The sequence below is a fragment of the Lutzomyia longipalpis genome, chromosome 1, assembly GCF_024334085.1.
Source record: "Lutzomyia longipalpis isolate SR_M1_2022 chromosome 1, ASM2433408v1".
Lineage (NCBI taxonomy): Eukaryota > Metazoa > Arthropoda > Insecta > Diptera > Psychodidae > Lutzomyia > Lutzomyia longipalpis.
This window is the reverse complement of record NC_074707.1, coordinates 13,492,189-13,517,398: the sequence shown is the minus strand read 5'-3', so window position 1 is coordinate 13,517,398 and position 25,210 is coordinate 13,492,189. Positions and strand designations below refer to the sequence as shown.

General features: G+C 35.9%; 6 protein-coding genes across 6 annotated transcripts; 4 read left to right on the top strand and 2 right to left on the bottom strand.

Moving 5' to 3' along the window:
• The first annotated feature begins 3,943 nt into the window (after nt 1-3,943).
• On the top strand, nt 3,944-5,092 carry LOC129791220 (cytochrome c oxidase assembly factor 7 homolog). The gene is made up of 3 exons (XM_055829292.1): nt 3,944-4,144; nt 4,245-4,417; nt 4,493-5,092. The coding sequence occupies exons 1-3, from the start codon at nt 4,045-4,047 to the stop codon at nt 4,952-4,954; spliced, it is 735 nt and encodes a 244-aa protein (XP_055685267.1). The 5' UTR covers nt 3,944-4,044; the 3' UTR covers nt 4,955-5,092.
• A 250-nt stretch (nt 5,093-5,342) lies between these two features.
• LOC129791203 (protein unc-45 homolog B) lies at nt 5,343-10,556 on the top strand. Its single transcript, XM_055829275.1, has 2 exons — nt 5,343-6,897; nt 8,766-10,556. The coding sequence occupies exons 1-2, from the start codon at nt 5,743-5,745 to the stop codon at nt 10,464-10,466; spliced, it is 2,856 nt and encodes a 951-aa protein (XP_055685250.1). The 5' UTR covers nt 5,343-5,742; the 3' UTR covers nt 10,467-10,556.
• Nucleotides 10,557-10,720: 164 nt separating this feature from the next.
• LOC129791210 (probable 18S rRNA (guanine-N(7))-methyltransferase) lies at nt 10,721-11,886 on the top strand. Its single transcript, XM_055829282.1, has 4 exons — nt 10,721-10,864; nt 10,930-10,967; nt 11,034-11,212; nt 11,274-11,886. The coding sequence occupies exons 1-4, from the start codon at nt 10,826-10,828 to the stop codon at nt 11,843-11,845; spliced, it is 828 nt and encodes a 275-aa protein (XP_055685257.1). The 5' UTR covers nt 10,721-10,825; the 3' UTR covers nt 11,846-11,886.
• Nucleotides 11,887-11,969: 83 nt separating this feature from the next.
• On the top strand, nt 11,970-12,863 carry LOC129791190 (dnaJ homolog subfamily C member 30, mitochondrial). The gene is made up of 2 exons (XM_055829250.1): nt 11,970-12,359; nt 12,418-12,863. Exons 1-2 carry the CDS (start codon nt 12,071-12,073, stop codon nt 12,807-12,809), a joined length of 681 nt encoding a protein of 226 aa, XP_055685225.1. The 5' UTR covers nt 11,970-12,070; the 3' UTR covers nt 12,810-12,863.
• On the bottom strand, nt 12,820-13,794 carry LOC129791197 (vacuolar protein sorting-associated protein 37B). Its single transcript, XM_055829262.1, has 3 exons — nt 13,550-13,794; nt 13,291-13,462; nt 12,820-13,228 (listed from the first exon to the last, which is right to left on the bottom strand). The coding sequence occupies exons 1-3, from the start codon at nt 13,664-13,666 to the stop codon at nt 12,906-12,908; spliced, it is 612 nt and encodes a 203-aa protein (XP_055685237.1). The 5' UTR covers nt 13,667-13,794; the 3' UTR covers nt 12,820-12,905.
• A 1,266-nt stretch (nt 13,795-15,060) lies between these two features.
• On the bottom strand, nt 15,061-22,208 carry LOC129791184 (alpha-tocopherol transfer protein-like). Its single transcript, XM_055829236.1, has 5 exons — nt 21,937-22,208; nt 17,312-17,459; nt 17,047-17,192; nt 15,800-15,921; nt 15,061-15,718 (listed from the first exon to the last, which is right to left on the bottom strand). Exons 2-5 carry the CDS (start codon nt 17,438-17,440, stop codon nt 15,234-15,236), a joined length of 882 nt encoding a protein of 293 aa, XP_055685211.1. The 5' UTR covers nt 17,441-17,459; nt 21,937-22,208; the 3' UTR covers nt 15,061-15,233.
• Nucleotides 22,209-25,210: the final 3,002 nt, after the last annotated feature.

The following is a 25,210-nucleotide window of genomic DNA, read 5'->3' as shown; positions in this document are numbered from 1 at the left end:
AAAATACTTTCAAAACTCATCGACGAAACATTAGAGCGAATGTTTCATGAATTTTAGGAGATAAAACATACTACAGTGACGTCATTGTTTTAATTTTTAGGCAAATCTTTGCTGATTTTTTCCGGCTAATCCCAGTGGAAAATAGGAAGTCTGTTTGGAAAATTAATCCTATATTTTGATTAAGTTTTTTCAATGTATTCACAGGGAAATAAGTATCACCGATTTATTTAAATTTCTCTCTTTATGCAAAACGTTCATCTTCCACCATTATTCCACCTACAGTTTTACCAACATACATATAGCACATAAAGGTATATATAGCCAAGTGACCTAGAGACACTTGTCTCTCAAAAAGTGGGATTGTCTCCGGTGCGCGCGTGATAATTCTGTTGTGTAAACAAATACAAAATGTAGAGTGAATAGAATTGCATATGATACAATACACCTCGCACATATAATGAGATCCACATGCGATGTATGGGGATGTGGGAGAAAAGTAATTATAAATTATTTTCTATTTATCAAAGATGGGAGAATCACAGAAATTTTCTCTCACTGCTGTACCTTTCTTCTGGGGGAACCTAACCGCTTTCACGATCTCCCGCATATTTTCTTCTACGAGACTCAACGTATGGTGAAAATATGTGACAATGAAAATTCTACAAAATGTTATATGCGCGGTATTATATAGAAACTTTTCGTGGGAATCCTCACTTTGTTTGGTGTGGAAGCATCTTCCATACACAGAGTTATTTCATTTGCAAATAAACATTGAGATTTCCTATTTTTCTCCTCTCGCTCAGTCTGTGCCGCATCCACCATGTATAGAGATGAAAGAATTTCTCTTGTTGGTCAGTGAGAAAAAAAAAGAAATTTTTGTCTATATAAAAATACTCGCAGCCGGTGTGTCTGAATTGAAAAGTATAAATCACATTAGCAATAGACTAGCAATGTGTCGGATATCCGATTGTGAAAGCGCGTGACTCAATTCCCATCCACTTTCCCGCCTTCTCGCCCATTTAGCTCACCGTCGTGCGCTCTTATGCTGTGATCACGAAAATGCATTCAGCTACATCTATGTCTTGTGTTTTTTTTTATTTTTGGTAAATGATAGATAAAAGTCCCGCGACATAATCATACACGCGGGAGACGATGCTAATATGGGAGAGTTTTTTGTTGCTGTTGTTTCTTTTAAATACAACTCCTGGGAAAGATAGGTCCACTGAAGGGGAGGTGTCTCACCTGCGTCGTGACAATGCAGTGAAAGGTGAATGTATATTTTTATGATGTGCGAAATGTATGCACTTTTCACTTTGCATCCATCATTGCAAGTGAAAATGGCGATAACTGTGGACTTTGCTGATGAAAGATGGGAATTTTGCCATCAATAAATTTATATACCTTTCTAATGTTTCTATATACCTACATATATCGGATTTGTAGATAATTTTGATGGAGATTAAAAGATTTTTAGATATAAAACTCTTATACTTTTGTAGATTTTTTACGAAACTTCTAAGACATTATGCTTGATAACGAGGTGTAAAAATGCTTCATTTATGCTAAAGATTTACTCTTGCGTTAACCTTCTGTACGCTATAATCAATCACGAGCATTTTTTCGCACATTAAAGAAAATCTTTCGGTCAAGTGAGCTTTTGTAGACTTCTTGAGCAAATCTAAGATAACTTTTGTACATTTACAGCAAAAAAAATTAAATTGGATTTTAAAGAATTTTCGAGATTTTCTGAACATTTTTTATCTAAACAAAGAGGTTTTTTTTAAGTAAATATTCGTATTTTGGCAGCTTAAAATTCTTGTTTTTGCTCTTTAGACATTGAGATTAAAAAGTCAAGTAAATTGTGAGTGTATTCATATAGGAGAAAATGGAAAAATTCATGAAAATAAGAATTACAGACATTTGACCGTTACACAAATTTTTGAATTCCCAATTTTTACATTTTTGTTAAAACTTTTTTTCTGGTGGTCAGATCGACAGGAAATTTTCACACAATGTTTTCAAAGAACCCAAGGAACTAATTCCTACAATATTGGTTTGCAATTACACATAATATAGTTCTGTGGCCACTCACCTACCCCTCATGGCAATATGAGGGTTAATTCTAAATAAATTCTTTACCAGAATCACACAGAATTTAAAAAAAAATCTCAACGTTAAAAGTGGATAAAAGTATCAATTGCAGGTACGCAATCAAATAGGAAATACAGGACGCAATTTATTATTAATTATTTCTCAATTCATCAGCCGTTTATCACAGAGTGTCAGTAATGTCTTCCACATGGAATTACTTGCAAGACTTGCAACATTGTTGGCTTTCACGAATAGCGGATAGAGTTAGAGAAAAGAGTTTGGATGATGGAGTAAAAAAAATCCCCCCATTTCCCATAGAAATAAAATCATGGAAGCTCATCAAAGAGGTGAGCCCGAGAGGAGTTTTAATTGAATTAAATGAATGTTTGACTGTCTACATTCATATTTTATTGCATTTCATTTATGAATGTGTTGTAAGCATTATTACGATTAATGTTTAAATATTGCTCGTGCTCGTCATCCACCGCATGTGTGTGAGCACAGAAAATCACATTGAATGATCTTTCTCTTTGGCTTTCTATTTGCTTCAGATTTTTTTCTTCATCATCTTCCATGAACAAGAGAAAAAATATTATAGTTAAACAAATAAAATATCCAAGTAAAAGAGATGAAATTAATAAAGTGGAATTGTGTGATAAAGAACATTGTTCTGTTGCCATTTCTCATGGTTTTAAAGGTCTTTAATACATACATACATAGCATACATAGGCATGTAGGTGTGTATCTAAAAAAAAAAGCTTGTATACCTAATTATATTATTTTTAAAGTATATTTCATTGAAATAATATATTTTTTATAACACATAATCTGCATAATGTTAAAAAATGAAAATTTTTTAAGCTTCTTGAAAATATTCTCAAGCCTTTTTCAGCAAAAACCTTCACGGCAACCCAAGAAAAAAGATAAAAGAAGAAAGGTCATTTAATTCATCGAACATTATTCATGTTTTGCCCACTGAGAAAGTGATATGTGAAGAAATATGAGTGTAGACATGTCTTAAAATAAAATGAGATATATGGCTCTCGCAATAAAAATGCTAATTAGCAGCTAACGAGTGACCACAATTTTTGCTGATTTTTGTGCCACAACGTAATCGATCTAATATGTCGGCGACACAGATATAATTCATGAGGAGTTGGTATCATGTGAAACCAATGTGGCACAGAAAGATCAATGCAAGGTAAGTTAATCAAAGAAATTGAATATCAACAAATTACGCAACGACTGCAATCTGATTTGTCTTGTGTTATTGCACACCAATAGATCATTTTACAAGCAAAAGAGTTTTTTTTTCATTGAGAAAAAATTGTATTGGATTGACAAATGAAATTGGAAACATCTTGGCGCCTAAAGGAGTTTGTATTTTTAAAGGAAAATTTTATAAGTTTGGCATAAAAATCATGAAAGCTTGACCAGCTCGACCAAAAGCTTGATGATGCATTCTTGTTATCTTAAAGAAAATGATTTAGTTTTAATAAAAAAAACTTACCTTTAAAATATCCAAAATATCTAAAAAAAACTGCATGAGATGAAAGCTCGTAGTTCATTCATAAACTTTTTTTTTATTAAAAAAAAATATTATCATTCCTTAAAGCCGGTGCGGTGGATTAATCAATTTCCTGGATTTCCTGACATTCTTAAGACGTAGGAAATCAAAGAAACTAAAAACTATCAATCATCTACTCAATTAATCCTAAAAACATTCCTAATTTTATAGGACGCTCTCTAAACAACAAACATGGCGTCCATAGCATAAAGAGATTTTCAACATCCCGCCTAAAAAAATACTACAAAAGAGGGCGCTAAAGCCATTCGATGTTTTTTTGAGGTTACATTCCAACCTCACTTTTATGTTTTGCAAAAAGAAACTGTATGTTTTTAAAAATAATTTTAAGCATTTTCTAACCACCTGTGGTGATCAAAACCAGGACAATGGGCTACAATCTCAAAGATGAAAGTGAAGTGAAGGAATACATTGAGAATTTGGGAATAGAATATAGATTTGGGTGTTTTTCTGAAAAGAAATCAGAAGGTGAGTACGTGACATAACAATGCGGCGCCTGCGGGCATCCGGAATTCCCCAAATCAGCTGTTTAATTAATTATTTTTTTCTTTTGTGATTTTTTTCTTAGTTTGTCACCTGCTCGGAGATTATTTGGAGGGTATAAAGAAGGACTTTGAGAAAGCCGGTAAGGTGTACCGGTCGAACTGTGATGACTACGGCTATGCGAGATCTTGCCTCAAGTACGGCCACTATAGTTTTGTAGGGAAAGGTGAAAGTGGGAGTAAAGGAGATCCCCTCAGGGTATGTTAAATTTCTTTGCAAAAAATACTTAAAAAAAAAGATGGATATTTAATGAAGAATTTCCCCTCACAACAGGCCTATAAATACTATGAGAAGGGATGCAGCTTAAGTGATGCTGATAGCTGCCTCCATGCGGGTCTTCTCCTTGTCTCCCAGTCACTCCCAAAGGAAATAAAACGTGACATCCCGAAGGCATTTGAGAACCTCAAGAAGAGCTGCGAAATGAACAATGCCACGGCGTGTTTCTATCTCTCAGGGATGCACATTTCCGGTGTTCAAACTCAAGCCGATGCCACGGCTAAAACGGGCAAATTCATCATTGCCAAGGACATGAAGAGGGCCTTTGAGTATGCCTACAAAGCCTGCGAGTTAAAGAATATGTATGCATGCGCGAATTTAAGCCAAATGTATGCGAGAGGGGATGGCATTGAGAAGAATGAGGAGCGAGCTGAAAAGTACAAGAAAATGGCTCTGGAGATGCAGGATGAAGTTAAGCAGCAGGCATCACTGGAATTCCAGCAAGGTGTCAACACGTAGTAGCCCTTATTCCGCATCTTGCCTACACCTGCGCACGTTCCACAGAGAAGACTTTAGAAAAAAAAATTGCTGCAGACCCTTGAAAAGTCATGTAAATATAGTCAAATTTGTTCAAGAAAAAAATCTATTCTATTGAAAGTTTTATGCATTTGAACCGAAAAACTGCTTGACCGATCACGAGGAAAGCAGGGTTTATGGGATTCTGTCTTCGTTCCTTCTTTAGGCGTTTATAGATCGTTATTTTATTGATAATTTGAATTACTTACCAATTAAATGGCTAAATATCAGGCTCTACCAATAAGATAAGAAAATATTATTTCTATGTTTCAACAGATATTTTTTGAAATTCTATGTTTTTTTTATCTCAAACAAAAATGGGTTAACTTTTGTTGTGATTCATTTTTTTTGACAGTTAATTTATTATTATTTTATTTTCTCCACGAATGTATCGCTAAATTCTCAATTTATTCAGTATTTTCTCATTAAAAAAAAGTATTTTGACCTCTAATTAAGCTAAATTTACATTTAAAAGTATTTTTCTTTTAAATTTCAATTAAATGGCCGTGAAAAGTGTTTGAAAAAGGGGAAAAATTTTGCTTCGTTACGCCCCGGCAGCCGAAATTAAAAATAGATTTTCCCGAGGATTTTCCTTCCCGAAAACACCGAATAATCCAGAATTTTCTATTCTTCGTCGTTAGTGCAGTATTTAGCGAGAAAGTGTGCCGATTTTCCTGCAGTCTTTAACAATTTTCTCAACGAAAAACGTGTGAAAGTTTGGTTAGAAAAAAATGGAATTAATTGATGAAGCTCTCAGTTGCAAGGAGAAGGGGAATGAGGCATTCAAAGCTGGTGATTGGGAGACAGCTATCTCGGAGTACACGCAGGCCATCAAGATTGGCGGGGAGAATCACAAGGATTTGTCGGTTTTCTACAAAAATCGCGCTGCCTGCTTCCTGAAGACGTCGCACTTTGAGAGTGCTGATAAGGATTGCAAGGAAGCCCTGAAGATCACACCGAGTGATCCAAAGGCACTATTTCGCAGGGCACAAGCTCTTGAGGGGCTGGAGAAGTTCGAGGAGGCGTACAAATGTGCACGAGATGCATGGAATGCTGACCCAAATAACAAAGCACTTCAGCAGCTCCTGGAGCGCCTCCATGGGATTGTTCAGGACCGGGTAACACAGCACAATCTGACCTCCAACAAGGTGACTCAGATGGTGCAGCTGGCATTTGATTTCACCCAACCCACGGACAAGAGGATCACGGCAATGAATAACATCCACGTTTTGGCCAGGGAGCCAGTGGCTGCGGATATTCTCTTCAAAGATGGCATTTATGGGAGGATTCAGCGACTGTTGAAGGTCGAGAAGAACACGGAGATCATCCTGAGTGGCATCAGAACAATCGGGGAGATTTGCAATAAATCCGTCGAGAGAACTCAGGGTGTTCTCAAGGAAGTTGGTATTCCATGGTTCCTGGAGATTCTCGACAGTCCCCTGGAGGAACGTGTCAATGCTGCCCAGCACTGTATGCAAACAATCCTCAATACCTTCTCGGGCATGGAGAATAAACTCGACAGCAAGCCCATTAAGGCGCTCTGTGATGAGCATCAGAAGGAGATTGATACCCTCCTGTCGTGCCTTCTGTACTCCGTCACAAATCCCACCATTACTGGTCTCGCCAGGGATGCCATCGTGCAACTCATTACACGCAACATCCACCACACAGCACTCTCATGGGCAGAAAGGTTGGTGGAGCTGAAGGGACTCTGGCGCCTCATGGACATCTGCAGTGAGCTGGAAGAGTACAAATACGAGAGCGCCATGAACATCACACCATCATCCCGGACGATTGCTGCCGTGTGCCTGGCCAGGGTCTACGAAAACATGTACTACGATGCAGCCAGGGAGAAGTTCCTCGCTCAGATTGATGAGTACGTAAAGGTAAGTTCTTTGTAAACTCAATTAGTTGGTGTTCCACTTCAAGTATTGTAATCGTCGAAAAAACCGACCACCTCAGATTGGGCTCAAACTTGGTATGAGTAAGTTTTAGACATCCCACATTACGAAAATGGTAACAGATAGAAACAAGGGTTTGAAGTTTTCTATAGAAATGTGGGAGAAAAATTTTATTTTTTGACATTTTCAAAATCCAAGATGGCCGCCGTCCACCATTTTGAACTATCGTCAACCACTTCCCTTATAGCTAGAGGTCTGAAATTTTAGTATGTTGTAGAGCTCAGTGAGACATTTTCATAGATAACTCATATTTGAAAATCGGTCAAACCGTTTAGCAAATATGGCGACCTAAAGCAATAAGTGTTTTTTCGATATAACTCGAGAACGGCTTGACCGATTTTGACCTACTTGGTATCAAATGAAAGGTATTGAGAAGCTCTACAACTGTCTTAAACATTCTGAGTTTCAGAAATGACCACAAGAGGCGCTAAAATCAAAAACAAAAATTGCCTAAACTTAAGGGGCAATATCTCCGAATCCCCATTAGGTAAATCCCTTAAATTTTGGTATGTTGTTGCCTGACTCAATATCTTTTATTAGCCCGAAAATGAAGAAAATCTATGTCGCCTTTTGGAAGATATAGCCATTTGAAAAATTCTCGAATTGAAAAGTTCTAATAGCCATATCTATTGAACGGCTTGTCCGATTTAGCTCAACTTTGTATCAAATTAAAGGTTTTGCAATTTTCTATAACTTTCTAGAACATTAGAACCCTCTAGAATCATTTCTTGAGGACAAAAAGTGCAATATACTGTTTTGGTGAAACAAAAATCCGCCATTTTGTGTTCTAAAGGTGACATTGAAATGTTTCAAAATGTATGTCAGATTATAGCTTATTTCAATACCTTTCCATAACTAGTCACAAAATTTCTGTAGGTCTAATAGAACTTAAAATATAAGCATTTTAATCTGTAAAATTGCTAAATTTTACAAAAAATCGACTTTGCCTATCTCACAAATTAACCTCTAGGCCGCCAAGCGGGGTCGTTGAACGACCCCAGCCCTATATTTCGTGCTATAACTTAATGAATATAAAAGATACCATTCCCATCTTTTGGAAATAAGTTCTTTGGTTATCTGAGGAGGTTGTGTAAAAATTTCAGCTCAATCCGACCACCACAAGAAAAGTTATTGAGGAAAATGTAGAAGAAGGGAATTCAAAAATTGGTGTAACGGCCATGCTGCGGAAAATTTCTTAGAATGAAGTTAGTCACATTATAAATCATATGGTTGAAGGGGGTTGAAGGGTTGTGTTTACTTTCTCACTTTACCATCTCAGTGTCAGAATTATCGCGAATAAGTAACATAAACAACATAAAACATAATTAGAAGCATATAAATGTGCAAAACAATTAGGAATATTCGAGAAATATTGCCATTTATTACGGTGCGGGAAGTGAGGGGAATGTGGGGAAGTAGTGAAAAAAATAGCAGTTGCGGTCAACTTCGTGGCAAATTTCTCACGAAGAAAGTGTGAAAAATGAGTGAAAAATGTTTTTCCCTAATATCTTCTTCAGCGTGTTTCCGGGTGGCGAATTTGTGATGCAAGGGGCAAGAGGACTATATAAGGAGTCTAAAGGTAGTGACCCGACAGTTCCCAGTTTTATAGTTTATGAGAAAATCGACTTCCTTCTTGGGGTCGTTCAACGACCCCACCTTGGCGCTCTAAGGAAGCTCCAAGGTCTTGGCGGCCAGCAGGTTAAATTACAACGCATAGACTGACCCCTCCGCGTTGTGGTATACCAACTCTTATAACTGGACGTGTTATGATTGACTTTATTTTCCTTTTACAGGACAAACTCTTAGCTCCGGATTTGGAGTCAAAAGTTCGTGTAACAGTGGCTATAACATCCCTGCTCCTTGGACCACTCGACGTGGGCAATACAATCGTCTCCCGTGAGGGTATCCTGCAGATGATTCTCGCAATGGCATCAATGGAGGAGGATCCGCTGCAGCAGAAAGTTGCCTGTGAATGCCTCGTAGCGGCTGCATCGAAGAAGGATAAAGCAAAATCAATCATAAATCAAGGCATAGATATCCTCAAGAAGCTCTATGCGTCCAAGAATGAAGCAATTAAAGTTCGTGCCCTTGTGGGGCTATGCAAATTGGGCAGTTCGGGTGGTTTGGATGCCTCCATTCGACCCTTTGCCGATGGATCAACGAAGAAACTCGCCGAGGCGTGTAGGAGATTCCTCATAAAGCCCGGAAAGGATAAGGATATACGGAAATGGGCTGCTGAGGGTCTCTCCTACCTCACACTGGATGCAGAAGTGAAGGAGAAACTCATTGAAGATCGTCCGGCAATTCAGGCACTCATCGAGCTGACAAAGGGTGAAGATCAGAGCGTTCTGTATGGCGTTGTGACGACTTTTGTTAATCTCTGCAATGCCTACGAGACTCAGGAGATCCTTCCGGAAATGCTGGAATTGGCAAAGTTTGCAAAGCATCACATACCGGAGGAGCACGAGCTGGATGATCCGGATTTTGTGAGCAAACGTGTAATTATCCTGGCCAATGAGGGAATCACAACAGCCCTCGTGGCTCTCTCCAAGACAGACAGCGACAACTCCAAGGAACTAATTGCGAGAGTTTTCAACGCAATGTGTGGGCAGCAGGAAGTCCGGGGGAAGGTGGTGCAGCACGGTGGGGCCAAAGTTCTTCTCCCACTTGCTCTCCAGGGAACAGCAAAGGGTAAACGTCAGGCTGCTCAGGCTCTCTCACGCATTGGGATCACGATAAATCCCGAAGTAGCTTTTCCGGGGCAGAGATCACTGGAAGTGGTGCGTCCGTTGCTCAATCAACTCCACCCTGATTGCACGGCGCTGGAGAATTTCGAAGCAATGATGGCTCTCTGCAATCTTGCTTCGCAGAGTGAGACAGTACGCCAGAGGATTATCCGCGAAATGGGCTTGTCGCGCATTGAGATGTACCTCATGGAGGATCATTTGATGCTTCGTCGAGCAGCAGCACAGTGCATCTGCAATCTGGTCATGTCACCGGATGTGGTGAAGATGCACGAGGGGAACAATGACAAAATTAAATTCTTAGCTTTGCTGAGTGAGGATGAAGATGAGGAAACAGCCGTTGCAGCTTCCGGGGCACTTGCAATTCTCACATCTTCCAGCACCAAGTGCTGTGAGAAGATCTTCGATACGCAATCCTGGCTCGATGTCCTGCATACGTGGGTGGCTAATCCCAGTCCGAAGGTTCAGCATCGTGGAGTTGTGTGTATACACAATATGATCAATTCCGGCAAGGAAATTGCCCAGAAGCTCTTCGACACGGACATTATGGAGCTCCTCATGGGTCTGTCGCAGCTTCCGGACGATACTCGGGCAAAGGCACGGGAGGTGGCACAGGAATGCCTCAAAGCTGCTGAAAAGTACAAACTCATTGAGAAATCAGATGAACCTCCACGACCTCCCCCAATTCCGGATGTCTTCAAGGAGGAGGAAGAACGTCAGCGACAGGAGAGACTTCTGGAGGAAAGTTAGATTACCACCCTCGCGGCCTTTAAAACAATTTTGCGTGGCAAAAATCTTAAATTTTTAATTATTGTTTTTAATAAAGTATTTATGATTCAATTTTTGATTCATTTTTTAATTTAAAAACTAATTTTAAGCTTAAAAATAATTTAAATTCTTTAAATTAGGAAAATTGCTGGAAAATCTGATGAAGAGATTTGAAAATATAAACGGAAAAACATAGAAAATTACCTAAAAAAACGTAGCAAAACATTAAACATAACCTCAATAAATCACATGGGTTAACCAAAACAAGAACAGTGTTTATTTTGTGGACAAGAAAAATTACAATTTAGCAGGAAAAACAAAGAAAATTCCAAGAGAAGACCATGGCGAGAAGACCAGAGCATCTCGCTCCACCGGAAATTGTAAGTAAACAAAATGTTCTAACAATGCAAAAAGCTTAAAAAGACATCTGAAAAATCCCTTTCAGTTTTACAATGAAGAAGAAGCCAGGAAGTACACAAACAAGTAAGTTTCCTGGATAAATTCTTATTGTTTGTTCATTCCTTGAGGATTTTCTAAACTCTCTTATAGTACTCGCATCATTGACATCCAGGTACAAATGTGTGAGCGAGCATTGGAGCTCCTGGCGCTTCCGGAAGATGAGACACATATGATTTTGGATATTGGATGTGGCTCTGGGCTTTCGGGGAGTGTTCTCGAGGATCAGGGACACATCTGGATTGGGATAGATATTGCTCAAGCTATGCTGGGTATTTGCAGATTTGACCAGGACACTGGAAATCTTCTTAACGAATTAATTTTGAATTTTAGACGTTGCCGTTGAGAGGGAAGTTGAAGGTGATCTCGTGCTGAGCGACATGGGTCAGGGGGTTCCATTCAAAGCGGGTACCTTTGATGGAGCTATTTCAATCTCTGCCCTTCAGTGGCTGTGCAATGCCGACAAGAAGAGTCACAATCCCCAGAAGAGGCTCTACAAATTCTTCAGCACACTTTTTGCTTCCCTTACACGAAGTGCCAGAGCTGTGTTCCAGTTCTACCCTGAGAATGCAGATCAAATTGAATTGGTGACATCACAGGCGATGAAGGCAGGATTTATGGGAGGTCTGGTGGTGGATTATCCAAATTCCGCAAAAGCCAAGAAATACTTCCTCGTTCTCATGACTGGTGGGATTGTTCAGCTACCTCAGGCTCTTGGGACTGAAGGTGGATCAGATCACGTTGATTATGCGAAGAAACGTGAAATGGTTAAAAATTCCCGAGGGAAACCACTGAAGAAGAGTCGAGATTGGATTCTGGCCAAAAAGGAACGTCGAAGACGTCAAGGAAAGGAAACGCGCAATGATACAAAATACACCGGAAGGAAACGTCCCGATCGCTTCTAATTAATTGTTTTTCTACGCATAATAAAATGATCTGCAAAGTCCAGGAAGTTTAATTTTCGTTTTTTGACTTCCGGACAGCCGTTGCAAAATTCAATGTCTGTGACATAATGCTTCTAACCTCACTTTATCCTCTCAAGGTTTTTCGTTTTGGTTGGAAAGATTTTGGGGCAAATGAGGTTTCCTCGGGAAAATTAATGTGTCTCCTGCCCTCAGTGTGATAGTGTAATGTTTAGAAAATGCCTTAATCTGAACCCAACGCAGATTCCCATCTCCGCTCGTTGTATATCCCTCACGTCGAGAGATCTTCGAGCAAATGCAAAAAATCACTACGATGTACTGGGGCTCACCCCCAAAGCTACTCAGAATGATATCAAGGCAGCCTACTATAAGCTTTCGATGATGTACCATCCGGACAAGAATAAGGGAAGTGAAGAGGCAGCCACGAAATTCAGGGACATCACTGCGGCCTACGAAGTTCTGGGAACTTTTCGGCTAAGAAAGCTCTACGATAAAGGTTTTACTTTTTAATGTTGCTTTTCTTGTGGAATTCTAATAAGAAAAAAACTTTCCAGGAATCCTTCACACCGCCCGCGGTGCTCCTGGAGCACAGGAAGCGGAGTTCAAGAGTCCAACGGAAGTTCGTCCCGAAGACGATGCGCAAACAAAATTCTACAAATCTCGCTTCAAGAAGTCCCAAGTTCCGGACAGTGGGGCCCCCATTTATGACTTTGACATGTGGTCCAGGGAGCACTATGGAGCCTCTCTGAATCGGAACCAGAAGGCAAAGGCAAAGTATGAGAAGAAAATGTCAGATTCGGGTAAATCAAAAAGTTACAACCACATGGAGATTCTCCTGTTTAGTGGACTTGTTCTAGCTGTGCTCATTATGTATGCTAATTATGAGGAGTCCAAGCATGATAGGGTGTCCCGGGATAAGCCGAAAACTCCCGGGAAAAATGAATGAAACAATCTAGTTAATTGATGTAAATACTTCTTCAATAGAGATTATTTTAGCTTATTTTGTTCTATATAAAAATAATGTGGAAGGATGGCAAACTTCCTAGAAGTGTCGGAATCCTGGCATCGGCATAGGCATAGGACCCGTTGGGTATGGCACAGATCCCGCTACTGGGTAACCGGGATACCCAAATCCAGCCGTATTTGGCCCACTATTCCTCATCAAATCAGACATTTTGTCTGCTTTGAGTTTCCGTAGGTGCATCGTCTTCCGGGCTGCCTGGAATGCCTCGAGAAAGCTATCCACGTTAATCTCGTTGTCCATGAACTGCTTAACAATACCCTCGGACTCTTCCTCACTCTCAGCAGCAGCTGTCTGGAGGAGAGCAAGGGCAGTATCTTGAGACATACTGCCTGATTTGGATTCTGTGGAAAAAATCCCGAAATTACTGACTTTATTCCTTATTCAGGATTTCCTGGCAACTCACTTATTTCACTGAGCTTCTGTTCCACTGTCTCGTAGAGGGACTTCCCCTCCTGAGAAAGATCATTCACTCGCCCACGGAGTTCAATCAAATGAGGTTCTCGTCCAAGATTCTCTTCTGCCTTCAAGCGATTCTCCAGCATAATCTCTTCCTTTTCCTTCTCCAGACTCTTTGTCTGCAAGCAAAAGTTTGTTTATTTATCTTATTCGTGTGAAAAGATAATTGATATCTTGGGAAATTGAGAATAAACAATCAAACTCACGGCATCATTCACACGGTCATCGATTTTATCGTCGCTGTTCAGGAGATCCTTTAGCTCATCTGAGCTCATGTACGTTAGAAGTTGTGATATTTGAGACATGTAAATATTCATGGTCATTTTGAAGGCGTTCCACAACTTATTTCGGCACAGAAACTGAAATTTTATCACAAATTGCAAAACACAAAACAATTTTTATCTGAATGAGTCAGCTGGGTGTCAAAAGTGAAGCAGAAAGAGAATTCCTCTTCTCACAGAGAACGGCGTGACTGTTTATTCCACGTGTCATGAACCACAACGGGACGTCTTTTGTGACAATTGGACATGAAAATAATAAAATTTGAACTAAACGAATTTTTTTTTGCATTTCGACAAAATTCGTGATTTCCGTGTTTTTTCCCATATTTGTGGGCATAAAACGCATTTTTTTTGGGCTTCTGGGGCACTTACAGATGCTCCTGAGCCCCCGGGGAGCCCCTCTGTGCGGAAATAAGGGCTGGCAGAAATTTTGACGGTTGGAATTAAAAATTCGAAATTTTGACGGTTGGGGATTTTACAGGCACTTTTTTTTCCCGGAAATGGATTTTCGCGAACTTTTCAAAACAGCAATGCCAATCGACGCGGCGTCGCTTCCTGGTCACAAAAAACACAATTTTCCCGGAAAATTCGGCGGAAAACGCGAGAAATCCCGAAAAACTGAAAGTGTGAGGGAGACGGAGAGCAGGAAAATGCATCCATCTCATTTTCTCTTTCAAAAATGGCGCCAATTTCAAAAAGTAGTTAAAAAAAAGCATGAATTTTGTATGGGGGCGCTACGAAGGGGGGCTCTGGGGGGAAAATGAATGGCGTTGGTGAAAACTGCCTGGTGTCTCTGTACCAAATTTCATCGCGATCGGACCAACGGTGTAGAAATGCATAGCTGTACAAGAACGAAATTATAGACAGACCTTTCTTTATTATATAGATATTGGGCGGCTATCTTGAAAACTATTTTCAGAATTACAGGAAAAATATATTTTCGGTATGGTTAAAATATTTTCAAAATACTGTAAGTTTTTTCAAAATCTTTTGTTTTCTGAATATTTTAATTATGTATTTAAATTTAGTAAGTAATCTATTAATAAATCATTTTCTAGTAGATTTTCAAGTCTAATGCTTTGATATTTCCTAAAAATCATCCTCTTATTAACCCCCCCCCCCCAACATTAGCAGATTTTGTAAAAGAGTCAAAAGAGTTTATTCATTTTGAGGCTTCTTATAGTATTAAACCAAAACAAGGGTTAAAAAGGTTAAAAACAACAAAGCCAGTTCTTTAGAATATTTTCATTAAAACCAGACAATCTACGTAAGTTCAGTTATAGTAAAAACTTAAATGACACGAAAAATCACGCGATAAACTATATAATTATAAGAAGCAATTAAATAACCCATTAAACTTTGAGACGACGCCATTAACCACATTAATTTTCTTTAAAAAATCAGAGCTAAATGTAAAAAAAAAGTTCAATAAAAACTCGTACAAAATACTTTATTTTCATACGTTAAAATCGTTTTTGTGTACATGGAATCATCATAAAAAGTGCACTATACATAGTAGAAACAAATGGTAACATTAACCCGCAATATACAAAAATATTTATCTATATATTTGGCCCTCGAATATGTTTATGCTCACAATTTCAAATTGCTAATCAATCTCCAATTTTGTGAACTTATGTTCAACTTCTTCTGCCTTCTCAACTTTTTCGTCCCCATAGATCATTCTATCGTCGGACAAGAAGTAGTCCTTCATTCCTAGGAGTTCTTTCGTGAAGGCTTCGTGCATTTCTGCAACAGATGGGCAGTCCCCACCAAAGTCAGATGGGAGGCAACTCCGTGGAATATACTTCTCATAGAATTCCTCCATCTTCAAGTCTGATGTGTGCAAATGGAGTACTTTGAGTATCTCAGCCTTCATGAAAGGCTTTATGAGTGCTAGGACTTTGTCAAAGAAGGATACCACGTTGAGCACGTGGATGGCGGATAATTTCGCAGGTAGTCCTTCCTGAACGTAGTGAAAGAATTTCCGTATTGTTGAGATACGAACTCGCGTCAGATGACCCAGAGAGACTCCTTTCATGTCAAACAGGAAAATAATTCCAGGTCGTGGTCCCTGTTTGCTGAGGCAGGTATCTGGCAAATAATTTTAAAAAGTTATGAATTAGATTAAATTAGATTAAAAGCTTTAAAAAATTGGCTCCGGTTTATACTAACCTACCAACATAAAGTACGTCCTTATGGCATTCTCAAAGTGGTAGCTGGATATTTTGTAGTCGGACAGACGATGGAAGACTACATGGTAGCCTTGTGGATTCAATGGCAAGTAGAAGTAGTCCCTGGAAAAAAAGGTAAGATTGATTTATTTCATCCAAAATATTTTTGATTGAGGCAATGACGCATATGCTTCAAAATGAAAGGAAAAGAAAAATACGATAGAGGCGTGGTTTTCACTGGTCTTTAGCTTTCCTTGAAAATTTAATCCTAAATAATTTTTTTTTAATCAGGTTAAGAGAATAATTTGACATGAGCATGAAAATGAATAAACTCCTTTCCTGTAAGAATAATCCTTCATAAAGTTTATTATGTGCAGAATTACCCAACCTTCTCTTGATTCAAAGCCATATATTTCCGTATATTTCTTATATGAAAATCACATTGTCTATCTATCGCAATAAATATTTGTGAATAATTAGTTTTTTTGTCTTACAAAAAAAGTTTACAATAAAAAATTAATGTGGTGTCCACATGATAAATAAAAGCCACTATTTGGGTTTTTCCATTACTTGTCCAATATTTATCTTATTCTACAAAATATGTTACATCATATTTTAGCTTTTAACAAATGAGATTAAAAATAATTTTTGCATTTAAAAAAGTCTTGCTAAAATTGTGGATTAATTAAAAAAAAATTATACTTTTAACGTCATTTATAATTATTTTCTTAATTAAAAATCTAAAATTAAATTGAAAATACTTAAGTTTTATTGCATTTGTCACAAAGATATTTTTGTATTAATGTGATAATAACTTGTTTCCATATAATTTTATTTATTTTTCATTAAGTCGTGTAAATAAGTATATATACACATGTATATACTTTGGATGTATGTATGTATATAAAATCCAAAGCCACCGTAGCCGGTAGGATTATTTACTTTCATTATTTTTAAATTATTTTTAAGAATATGTAAAAAAAATTCACGTTTCTGTCATCACGGAAAAAGCTTCTGAATTTTGCTTTTTCTCATGCTCAAGAGAATTTTCAGAATTAAAAGCTCCTTAATGCTTCTATAAAAAGTTTCCAAAACCTGCTGTGGCATTCATAAAAAAAAAGATTCGTGATCTTGGTAATGTGTATAAAGCCCTTTCCCTTATTTTTTTTCTAAATGAGAGCTTTCAAGTTCGCCATAAAACTTCCTAAAAAATAACACCTCACTACCATTATAAAAGACTGAACTTACTGACTCTGCAGACACTTCTGCACTTCATTTCGATTGGGATCTCGTCCGGAAAAGAGTTCGGGGGAATTTTTTCTTGCCTCATAGTAGATTTTAATAACTTTGCGTGCTTCCTCAACTTTGCCGCAGGCATTTAAGAAGTGGGCTAACTGAAAAGTAAATATAAGATTATGTTAGTTTGTGGTGACATAGAGTTTCTCACTTCACACAGAACGTCCTCGAAAGGTGTTTTTGTTTTCACCCATTTAATAATCTTTACAACATTTACCTGTTTGTCTGTTATGTTGGTGGGAACGCCTGGAATTGGTGGTTCTCTCAATTTGCTTAAATCATCTCTTGAGAGATTTTCACGCTTGAGAGCCTCATCGAGATCGTATTCCAAGTCTACAAGCGCCATTTGAAATCCTCGGCTAGTACTTCACCGCATAATGTGTGTTTGTAGGGAATTGTTTGTTGGAGGTATATGAGAAATTCCATGAAAAGAAAAATGATGAGAAAGTTTAGTTATAGACATATGTAGGTACATGTATGTAATATTGAGAATAGCTCTAACACAGCATCATAGGGTTTTCTACATCAATTCACATGTTTATATTAATTACTTGGATGATTATATAATTCAAGAGAGTATAAAAGAAAATCACGGCAAGAGACACGGAAACTTGTCTGTTCCGACATTTCGTACTTTGTGGGTTGTTCTAAAAGTATCGTAATAGTAGTCTGGGGTAGTACCTATATAACATGCTTCAATGTAATGTATTTAAGACGATTTTTACTTCGATTTTCTGTTTAATAATATTTTCAAAAACTAACATTTTTCTTTTCAAAGTTAATCAGTCTTCCGAAGCTTTTCTAAACTTGCTTTCAAAAAACCTCTTATATATTAAAATACTAACTAATACCTACCTAAAACACCTTATTTTTTTAAAATTGAAATTTAGAACTTTATAAGACAAATTTGATTTTTTTTTAAGCTTAAGAAAACGGTTCATATTTATATAAAGTTTTTATTTATTTGATACATTTGATATCTATTAGAACTTTTTTCCTTTGAAGTTATAGTTCAGGAATTATCAAAAAAAAAATGTAAATTATCACTTTTTATTTAAAGTTATTTATATAGGTATAGATTTTATTACCAATTATGTTTATTTTCTTTTAAAAAGATTTTCTTTTTTTTTTTTTGCTTAAGTTTAAGGCACCTACAATACTTATAAAAAATAGTTTTATATAAAAAGAAGTTTTTCTTTGAAAATATACCAGAGATATCTTACAGCTACCATATAAAGAAAAATCTTTCAAGACAAGTTTTGTTCCCTAAATAAATTGTCATAGACATTAATGTTCACCAGAAAGTACTATTAACTAATTTAAATCTTTTAGAAAGATATTTAAAGGAAAATTTAAAGAAATTCCCTGAAAATAATTTTCCACATTTACCAAACTTACCAAAAAACCTATTATATTTATTTTAAGTAAATTACTTTGAAAGAAAGAGTGAATATTAGAGATGAATACATAGAGAAAAGGTCTCTCAATATGACATTGTGTGTTTCTTTTATACGCAAAAAAAACTGTTTCAATACAATTTACAACACCTTTTGTCGTAATGAAAATGCGTACGTAATAGATTATGTCAATTGAACGTATTGATGAGTCTATAAAAAAATATTAAAAATCCTCCACTGCCCACGCTGCAAAATAATACGCTGATCAATGTGAATTTTCTTTCAGCGACCCAATTAGGGCGGGGAACCATGAAAGTCTTCCAGATTTAGTGAAAATTTGCAATAAATATGCATTAGTTGTTATTTCTTTATAGGCTACTAAATGGTCAAGTATAGCGTAGCGCAAAGAAAGAAAATATTAGGTCATAAAATGCAAATAAAGTGACAACGTACACACCACTTAGTGCTGGACACTTGACTTGAGTGCCATTGAAATCTTGAAACGTCCAACATATACAATAATATAAAATACCTCCTATATCACCAGGAGGTCTACTTGTTTTATTATGTGAATTGATATGGAAGAAAATCTATTGACCAAAATGATTTGGGCGGCTACGAGGGGGGGATGAGTTGCCAATTTGAATAAAATAATTTCAGCAGATTCAAAGCCTTGGGGTATCCCGCAGAATTCTAAATAGAACAATTTTCTAAGAAATTTATTATCCTTCTATTATATTTCTCTCGGACTGTTTTGCTCAATCTCAGGGCGAAATGAATTTTTTTCTGTGCTTTCTGGCTCTTCTTGACTGACTAATTTCCCCCTCGTCTGCACTATCATAGCAAAATTGGATAATATTTCCTGGAAATTTATAAAGTATGTACTTGTTTTGGCATATTTATAGAGAGACCCAGAGGAAGAGCCATTAGAGTGCATTTTCAGGTGCTTCAATGCATTTTATCAGTGAGGATAGCAAGCACAACTTTATTGCTTATTTATTGCTTATAAAACTCCCGGTAATTGAGTTTGTAGCAAATGAAAATGAAAGTAAGCATTTCAAAATCACGAAACTCTTTGTACCTATATGGAATCTGAGATCATATTTAATTCACAGAATTCAAAAAAAAACTCAAATGCATATTTCATGAAGCTTCACTTTTACGTAAAATATTTATCACTTTTAAGTAGGATTCCTATATATCGTGGGCGAAAGTAATGGTTTACGTGAAATGATCAAAAAATTTTAAATTATTTAATTAGAGCTTCAATTAGCGATAGAGAAAAAAGTTCAGATGGTGAGAAGTATTTTTGTGCCACGAGGGCCACAAGCGCAAAAAAGCTCTCTTCACTGAAATATTCGTTTTGGGAATATTTATTTTTGAAGTTTACACTATATCGTGTTTTTATGCATCAAATTTTTCCGGATGTTAACAATTTTTAGTATTTATGAGTTGGGAATCAGAAGTGAAGTTAAAAATAAAATCGGGGAAACAAATTTAAATGTTTTGGAATGCGTGTTGACTATATTTTGCCTCTCTTTTGAAAGATTCAATTGTGGCAATATAGATAAAAATTATTACATAGAGGAAACTGGGGCTATTTTGTACACTCAAGGAAAAAGTCGCACACAGCTTTATCTGTGCTAAATCAATAATCGCTAATCTCCCCAATTTATTCACTATGTAGTTTGTCTTCACTGACCTCACCAAACGTTCAATGTTTGGTGCAATTTGTTCAAACACTTTTGGTTTATATAAAGGAAAATATGTTTTTGTTGCTAATTTGAATGTTTTCCCAACAAATAATTTCAATTGTGTGTGGTTGAAATCTCTCAATCAGTCCAATGTATTTATTGAGTTAGGGTAAATTTTTGGCACAACATTGATATCTGACCCAAAGGGGCTTATATAAAAAAATCGTTCAGTTTAAAGTTTTATGGAAAATTTTATTTAAAAATAGTTGCAATTAAAATTAGTTTTACAATTATTGTTTTTTGCATTTTCCCGCCAAATTAAATTGTACTTTCCAAGCAATTTTCTTCGTAAAATAGAGCCTGATGATGTCAATAAAGTCCAAACGTTGCTGGAAAGCATAAAAGCTGAGCTTTCAATTGAAAAAAAAACTTTTCATCTTAGAAAATTATTTCCACCAAAAATATAATAACTAGCCCCGGGTTCTCCTAATCAAAGACTTCCTTAAAGTACTTAGCTTAATTAACCCAACAAGTGAATCTTTAAAATTGATGAAATAATTGAAGTCTTTTTTTTATCTATTTTTAGCAAGATAATTAAGCTTTTTTGTTTATACATATTTTTTTTATTAAACAGAATAAAATACTACTGAGAAATTACATAAGAATAGGCAAAATAGCAGCTGTAAAAGAGCAATACTCATATGGCGAACAAGGTTAAGGTTTAAAAATCCACTAAATTTTATAATTGCACAACATCTTTAATCCAAATCACGACTAAAAACATGCATGTGGTCTTGAGATTAATTTTGTGCCACAAGCCACACTTTTACCCAAACGTTTCTCTTGCATAATACGAATTTATTAGAAGAGGTGAGTAAAACATCGTGATAGTTTGGAATCTGGTTTTTGTTTGAAGGAGAGAAAAAAAATGTATATATCCGTTTGTATATCTTATTAATTTCTCTTAATTAAGTCATACAACGGATATACACCTGTGGGGGGATGTGTAAAAACAACAGGTGATTCGTAAGATTTAATTTCTTTCCCAATTCTCCTTCACCTTTGCCCTGTGCAATTGACGATAGAAAAAGGCGATTATCATCGCTGACATTAATAATTCACTTTCGAGGGTAAATTATTATGTATACTTCTTTAAATACATAGCTTTTCAAGTACGTTCAAACATTTCAGTAGAGCTGTAGCTATTTTCTGTTTAGTCATACAAGTGTGGAGAAATGTATTAGATTGAGTGGTTATCTCCGTATATAGAGTGATCCAATCAATAATATACTTCTTGCCAATCGAAAAAACGATAAGATAAAAGCTTCTCTGGGAGAAATATGAAAGCCCCACTAAGTCTTGGAAGATTAAATCGTCATTTTCTTGACTTTTTTTTCATAATGAACATTCACAAACTCTGGAAGGTGTTCCTTTTATTGCGGAAAATCTCAACGTGTAGCACTTGTTCATGTGCGGCGGTGACAAAAGGTCGGCAGGAAGATTGTCGTCAATATCTCATGAATATTATGTACGTTTTTTCAACTGACACACTGCTGCAAACTTGTAGGAATTTTATTCTCTCCACAAAACACCACTAATTGCTTTTAGGAAAATTTTCCAAAATATTCTTCTTAAACAATCAAATTTTTTTTTCAACATTCCGTCAACTACATATCACTATTTGACTTTAAGTTTATCACATTTTTTATCTCTTTTCGAAATGATGATTGCATAAAATTATATATACTCACGAAATTATTAGATGGTAGTATTTTCTGTTCTTTTGTGAATAATTCTTGTTTTTTTTTTGGTAACCTCAGCACAACTATATTTTGGAACTGATTAGTTGCACGAAGGTGAAAACTTTAGAGCTTTTTTGTATGCACAAAAAATGAAGAAAAATTGCGTAGTAAAATATGAAGGAAGATGCAGTATGAGAAAAAAAACTAATAAAGGTGGAAACAAGGTGAATTCAGCACTTCAGCACTATGCTCCTCTCTCAGCGGAGTGTCGCGTCCAACTGAAAAAGAGTTACATACGTGTGTTATTAAATAAAGTAAATGAAAGATAGTGATATTGCTGAGTTGAATGTTCGTCTATACTGTAATTTTTAGATATACAACACATATCAAGCATAATTCAAAGAGGGAGAAATGTCTGTTATATACTTGTCTACCTTGATGTTCATTCATTAAGAATTAAATAGGAGTTGACGTAAATATTTGTTTACGGTATTAACTATATGGAATTAAATATTTCTTCTATTTGTAAATATGTTTTTGCAAGAGAAAGATAACTGTGATAATGAGAAAGTGATACTTTCATTTACAAGATTTTTTGCAGAAAAAAATATAAAAATAGAAGGAAAAAAGAATCACAGCTAAAAGTAAAAAATTATTCAAAGAGAAGAGAAAAGCATCCTGTTTCACATGAAAAGCTCTCAAGCTTTCATTATCGTGTGAGTTAGGAAGTTAAAAATAAATTAATTTGATGCTAAAAAAAATTAATAAATTTTTGAAGGATTGATAAAAAGAATTTATAAAAAAAGAAAGAGACAAAATTATTTCTTTCAGTTAAGCTCTATATTAAATTTAAAAACTATATATAAGAGCTTTTAAGGATGTTTTTTTTTTCATTCGAATACAATAAAATCGGAGATTTAACAATGTTCGACCTTGTAAAACCCTATGAAATGATAAATTGGGTTTCCCTTGTACATAGTTTTTAGTCGATTCATCTTTGTCGTGCCGATTTTTCTCATATTCACGCTTTTCCTTGAAATTGTAACGAATTTATTTATCCTCAAAATGTACCATTTTCTTAGGTCTAAAGTTCAAAAGTCAATCAGAAAAAATCTATTATTATGCAATAGGCTTAAACAATTGTTAAAGAATCTTTAAAAAAAATATATATATAATGACGTAATTGTAGGCTATTTGTTCAATGAATATATGTATTTTTATTGTGATAAATTTTTGAATATAAAATAAGAAAACGATGTTCATACGTAATCATGACAACTTAATGTACATAACTTGAAAATAGAATAATAATATAAATAATAATTTATTTCTCCTTCTCAAATCATTGCTCCAGGGAATTTCGAATAGATAATTGCGGCACATTTGAGTGGGTTTGTAACAATCAAAAGGTACATTAAATAAGCAGGAAGATGAAGAAAGACTTTTTCATGGGATAATAAAAAATGCATTCAATAAAAAAATATCGGATTAATGCAGAGAGTTTCATATAAAAAATCTCTGCAATGATTTTTTGGACTGTCCAATAAGTAGTAAATCTGTGTGAATGTGAATTATATGATGATGAGAGCATGGAGCATACATACAATAGAGCATAATAAGAGAGGGGAAGGGAATATGTAGTAATATGTAGATACATTGAGTGTGCTAGAGTAGTAACTACTGTGGATTCCCTACATAACGACAAAAATGTTCAGATTTATTTTTTTTTTTATTATTTTACGAGGTAAATTGTCGCTTCGCTCCAATTTACCTCGCCCCGCTTCGCGGGGATTTGTTGCGCTTCGCGCAAATTTTAGAGAAAATAAATTGTGAAGCTTTAAAAGTAGATTAGGGCAACTTATCAATCCCAAAAAAAAAATTCAAAGAGAAGAAATCATTTTCATACAACATTTCCGGCGCCAAATTCAAAAATTCGCAAAAAATACATGAGAGTTATATGGGGGCTATCTGAAGGGGGGCTTTGGGGGGAAAATGAATACAGCCACTCGAAAGCGCCTGATATAAGGAGCCTCTGTACCAAATTTCATCGCAATCGGTTAAACGGTGTAGATTTGTATAGCTGTACAGACACGAAGATTACCAACAAACAGACCTTTCAATTAATTAACAATTCAATTTATTAACTAAACATCTAGCAATAGCGAAATATTTCAACAAATTCTCTGAACACAGAAACATAAATATTAATGTAGCACCGTCGCTGGTCTTAAGTAATTTCATAAAACGAGCAAAAAAGGTTGGAAAAATACACGTCGTTGTGTATGGAATCTACTGTATCGTGTAGTTAACGCCAAAATTCAGACTTATTCGCGTACAAATAGTTTTTATCGATGGGGCAATTTTAAAAGTTGGCGCCATTGCGGAGAAGTTGTGGTGAAAATGTTGTTGAAACCATAACTCGGGACGCATAGAGTTTGTGTGGAGATAGCAAGACAATCCAAAATTCATGGTATTTTGGCTATTTTGTTGTGTTGAGAACACCACTTTATGCCGTTATAAATACTTATGAATTATTTATGTAGGAAATTTATCGACTTTTCCGCCACACATTCATATTGTTATAACATACCTATGTAAGTTCTTTCGTTCTCTCAACAAACCTCCTCTCTTCGTACACCTTTTTCTCTCTCCAATGGGGACGCAACATGGCACCAATGGGGGATGGGGAGTTCGTAAAAAAAACCAAAACCAAAAACAAAAAGCCGGGCAAAGGGTAATTGCAAATAATATCAACACGATAAATATTTATTTTTATCCTAACAAATACTTTGTATATATACTCCACCTATGTATAAATATATTCAACATTGATTTTATCGGTGCGATATGAATTTCGTGGATGGAAAAAATGTAAGAGAAAGAAGGTGCAAAACAGAAAAAGGAAAATGAATTTTCTACACGGAAATTTCTGTTGGGAAAGTTAATTGAAAAAAGAAAGAAATCTTCATGTGCACGTTTTACTATGAAAATCGATTTGAGATTCTCGTAGCTTTGAATTTGTATTATGGAAATGGATAGGGATATATGGAAATTTTAAAATAATTTTTCTTTTAAAAATTGGTAAAAATATCTTTATAAGTTTTGGATAGTTGAGATTAAGTTGATAAAATGGCATGAACTGGATGCAATACTTTAGAAATTTATGTACATTTTGTTTAAAGCTTTTATTTACTCTTCATGCATACTATAATATGTACAGTACATATTTTGTACCTGCTGCATTCTCTTTTATGCTAAATTTTGTGACAAATAAATTATTTAG

Coding starts and splice junctions, on each gene's coding strand:
- LOC129791220 (XM_055829292.1), top strand. CDS start 4,045: ATGGGCTACAATCTCAAAGATGAAAGTGAAGTGAAGGAATACATTGAG. Junction 4,145..4,244: donor TTCTGAAAAGAAATCAGAAG/GTGAGTACGTGA, acceptor TTTTTTTCTTAG/TTTGTCACCTGCTCGGAGAT. Junction 4,418..4,492: donor GTAAAGGAGATCCCCTCAGG/GTATGTTAAATT, acceptor CCCTCACAACAG/GCCTATAAATACTATGAGAA.
- LOC129791190 (XM_055829250.1), top strand. CDS start 12,071: ATGTTTAGAAAATGCCTTAATCTGAACCCAACGCAGATTCCCATCTCC. Junction 12,360..12,417: donor AAGAAAGCTCTACGATAAAG/GTTTTACTTTTT, acceptor AAAACTTTCCAG/GAATCCTTCACACCGCCCGC.
- LOC129791197 (XM_055829262.1), bottom strand. CDS start 13,666: ATGACCATGAATATTTACATGTCTCAAATATCACAACTTCTAACGTAC. Junction 13,463..13,549: donor ATGACCGTGTGAATGATGCC/GTGAGTTTGATT, acceptor TTTTGCTTGCAG/ACAAAGAGTCTGGAGAAGGA. Junction 13,229..13,290: donor ACAGAAGCTCAGTGAAATAA/GTGAGTTGCCAG, acceptor TTTTTTCCACAG/AATCCAAATCAGGCAGTATG.
- LOC129791210 (XM_055829282.1), top strand. CDS start 10,826: ATGGCGAGAAGACCAGAGCATCTCGCTCCACCGGAAATT. Junction 10,968..11,033: donor GCCAGGAAGTACACAAACAA/GTAAGTTTCCTG, acceptor ACTCTCTTATAG/TACTCGCATCATTGACATCC. Junction 11,213..11,273: donor TATTGCTCAAGCTATGCTGG/GTATTTGCAGAT, acceptor TTTGAATTTTAG/ACGTTGCCGTTGAGAGGGAA.
- LOC129791184 (XM_055829236.1), bottom strand. CDS start 17,440: ATGGCGCTTGTAGACTTGGAATACGATCTCGATGAGGCTCTCAAGCGT. Junction 17,193..17,311: donor CCAACATAACAGACAAACAG/GTAAATGTTGTA, acceptor TTTACTTTTCAG/TTAGCCCACTTCTTAAATGC. Junction 15,719..15,799: donor GACGTACTTTATGTTGGTAG/GTTAGTATAAAC, acceptor ATTATTTGCCAG/ATACCTGCCTCAGCAAACAG.
- LOC129791203 (XM_055829275.1), top strand. CDS start 5,743: ATGGAATTAATTGATGAAGCTCTCAGTTGCAAGGAGAAGGGGAATGAG. Junction 6,898..8,765: donor AGATTGATGAGTACGTAAAG/GTAAGTTCTTTG, acceptor TTCCTTTTACAG/GACAAACTCTTAGCTCCGGA.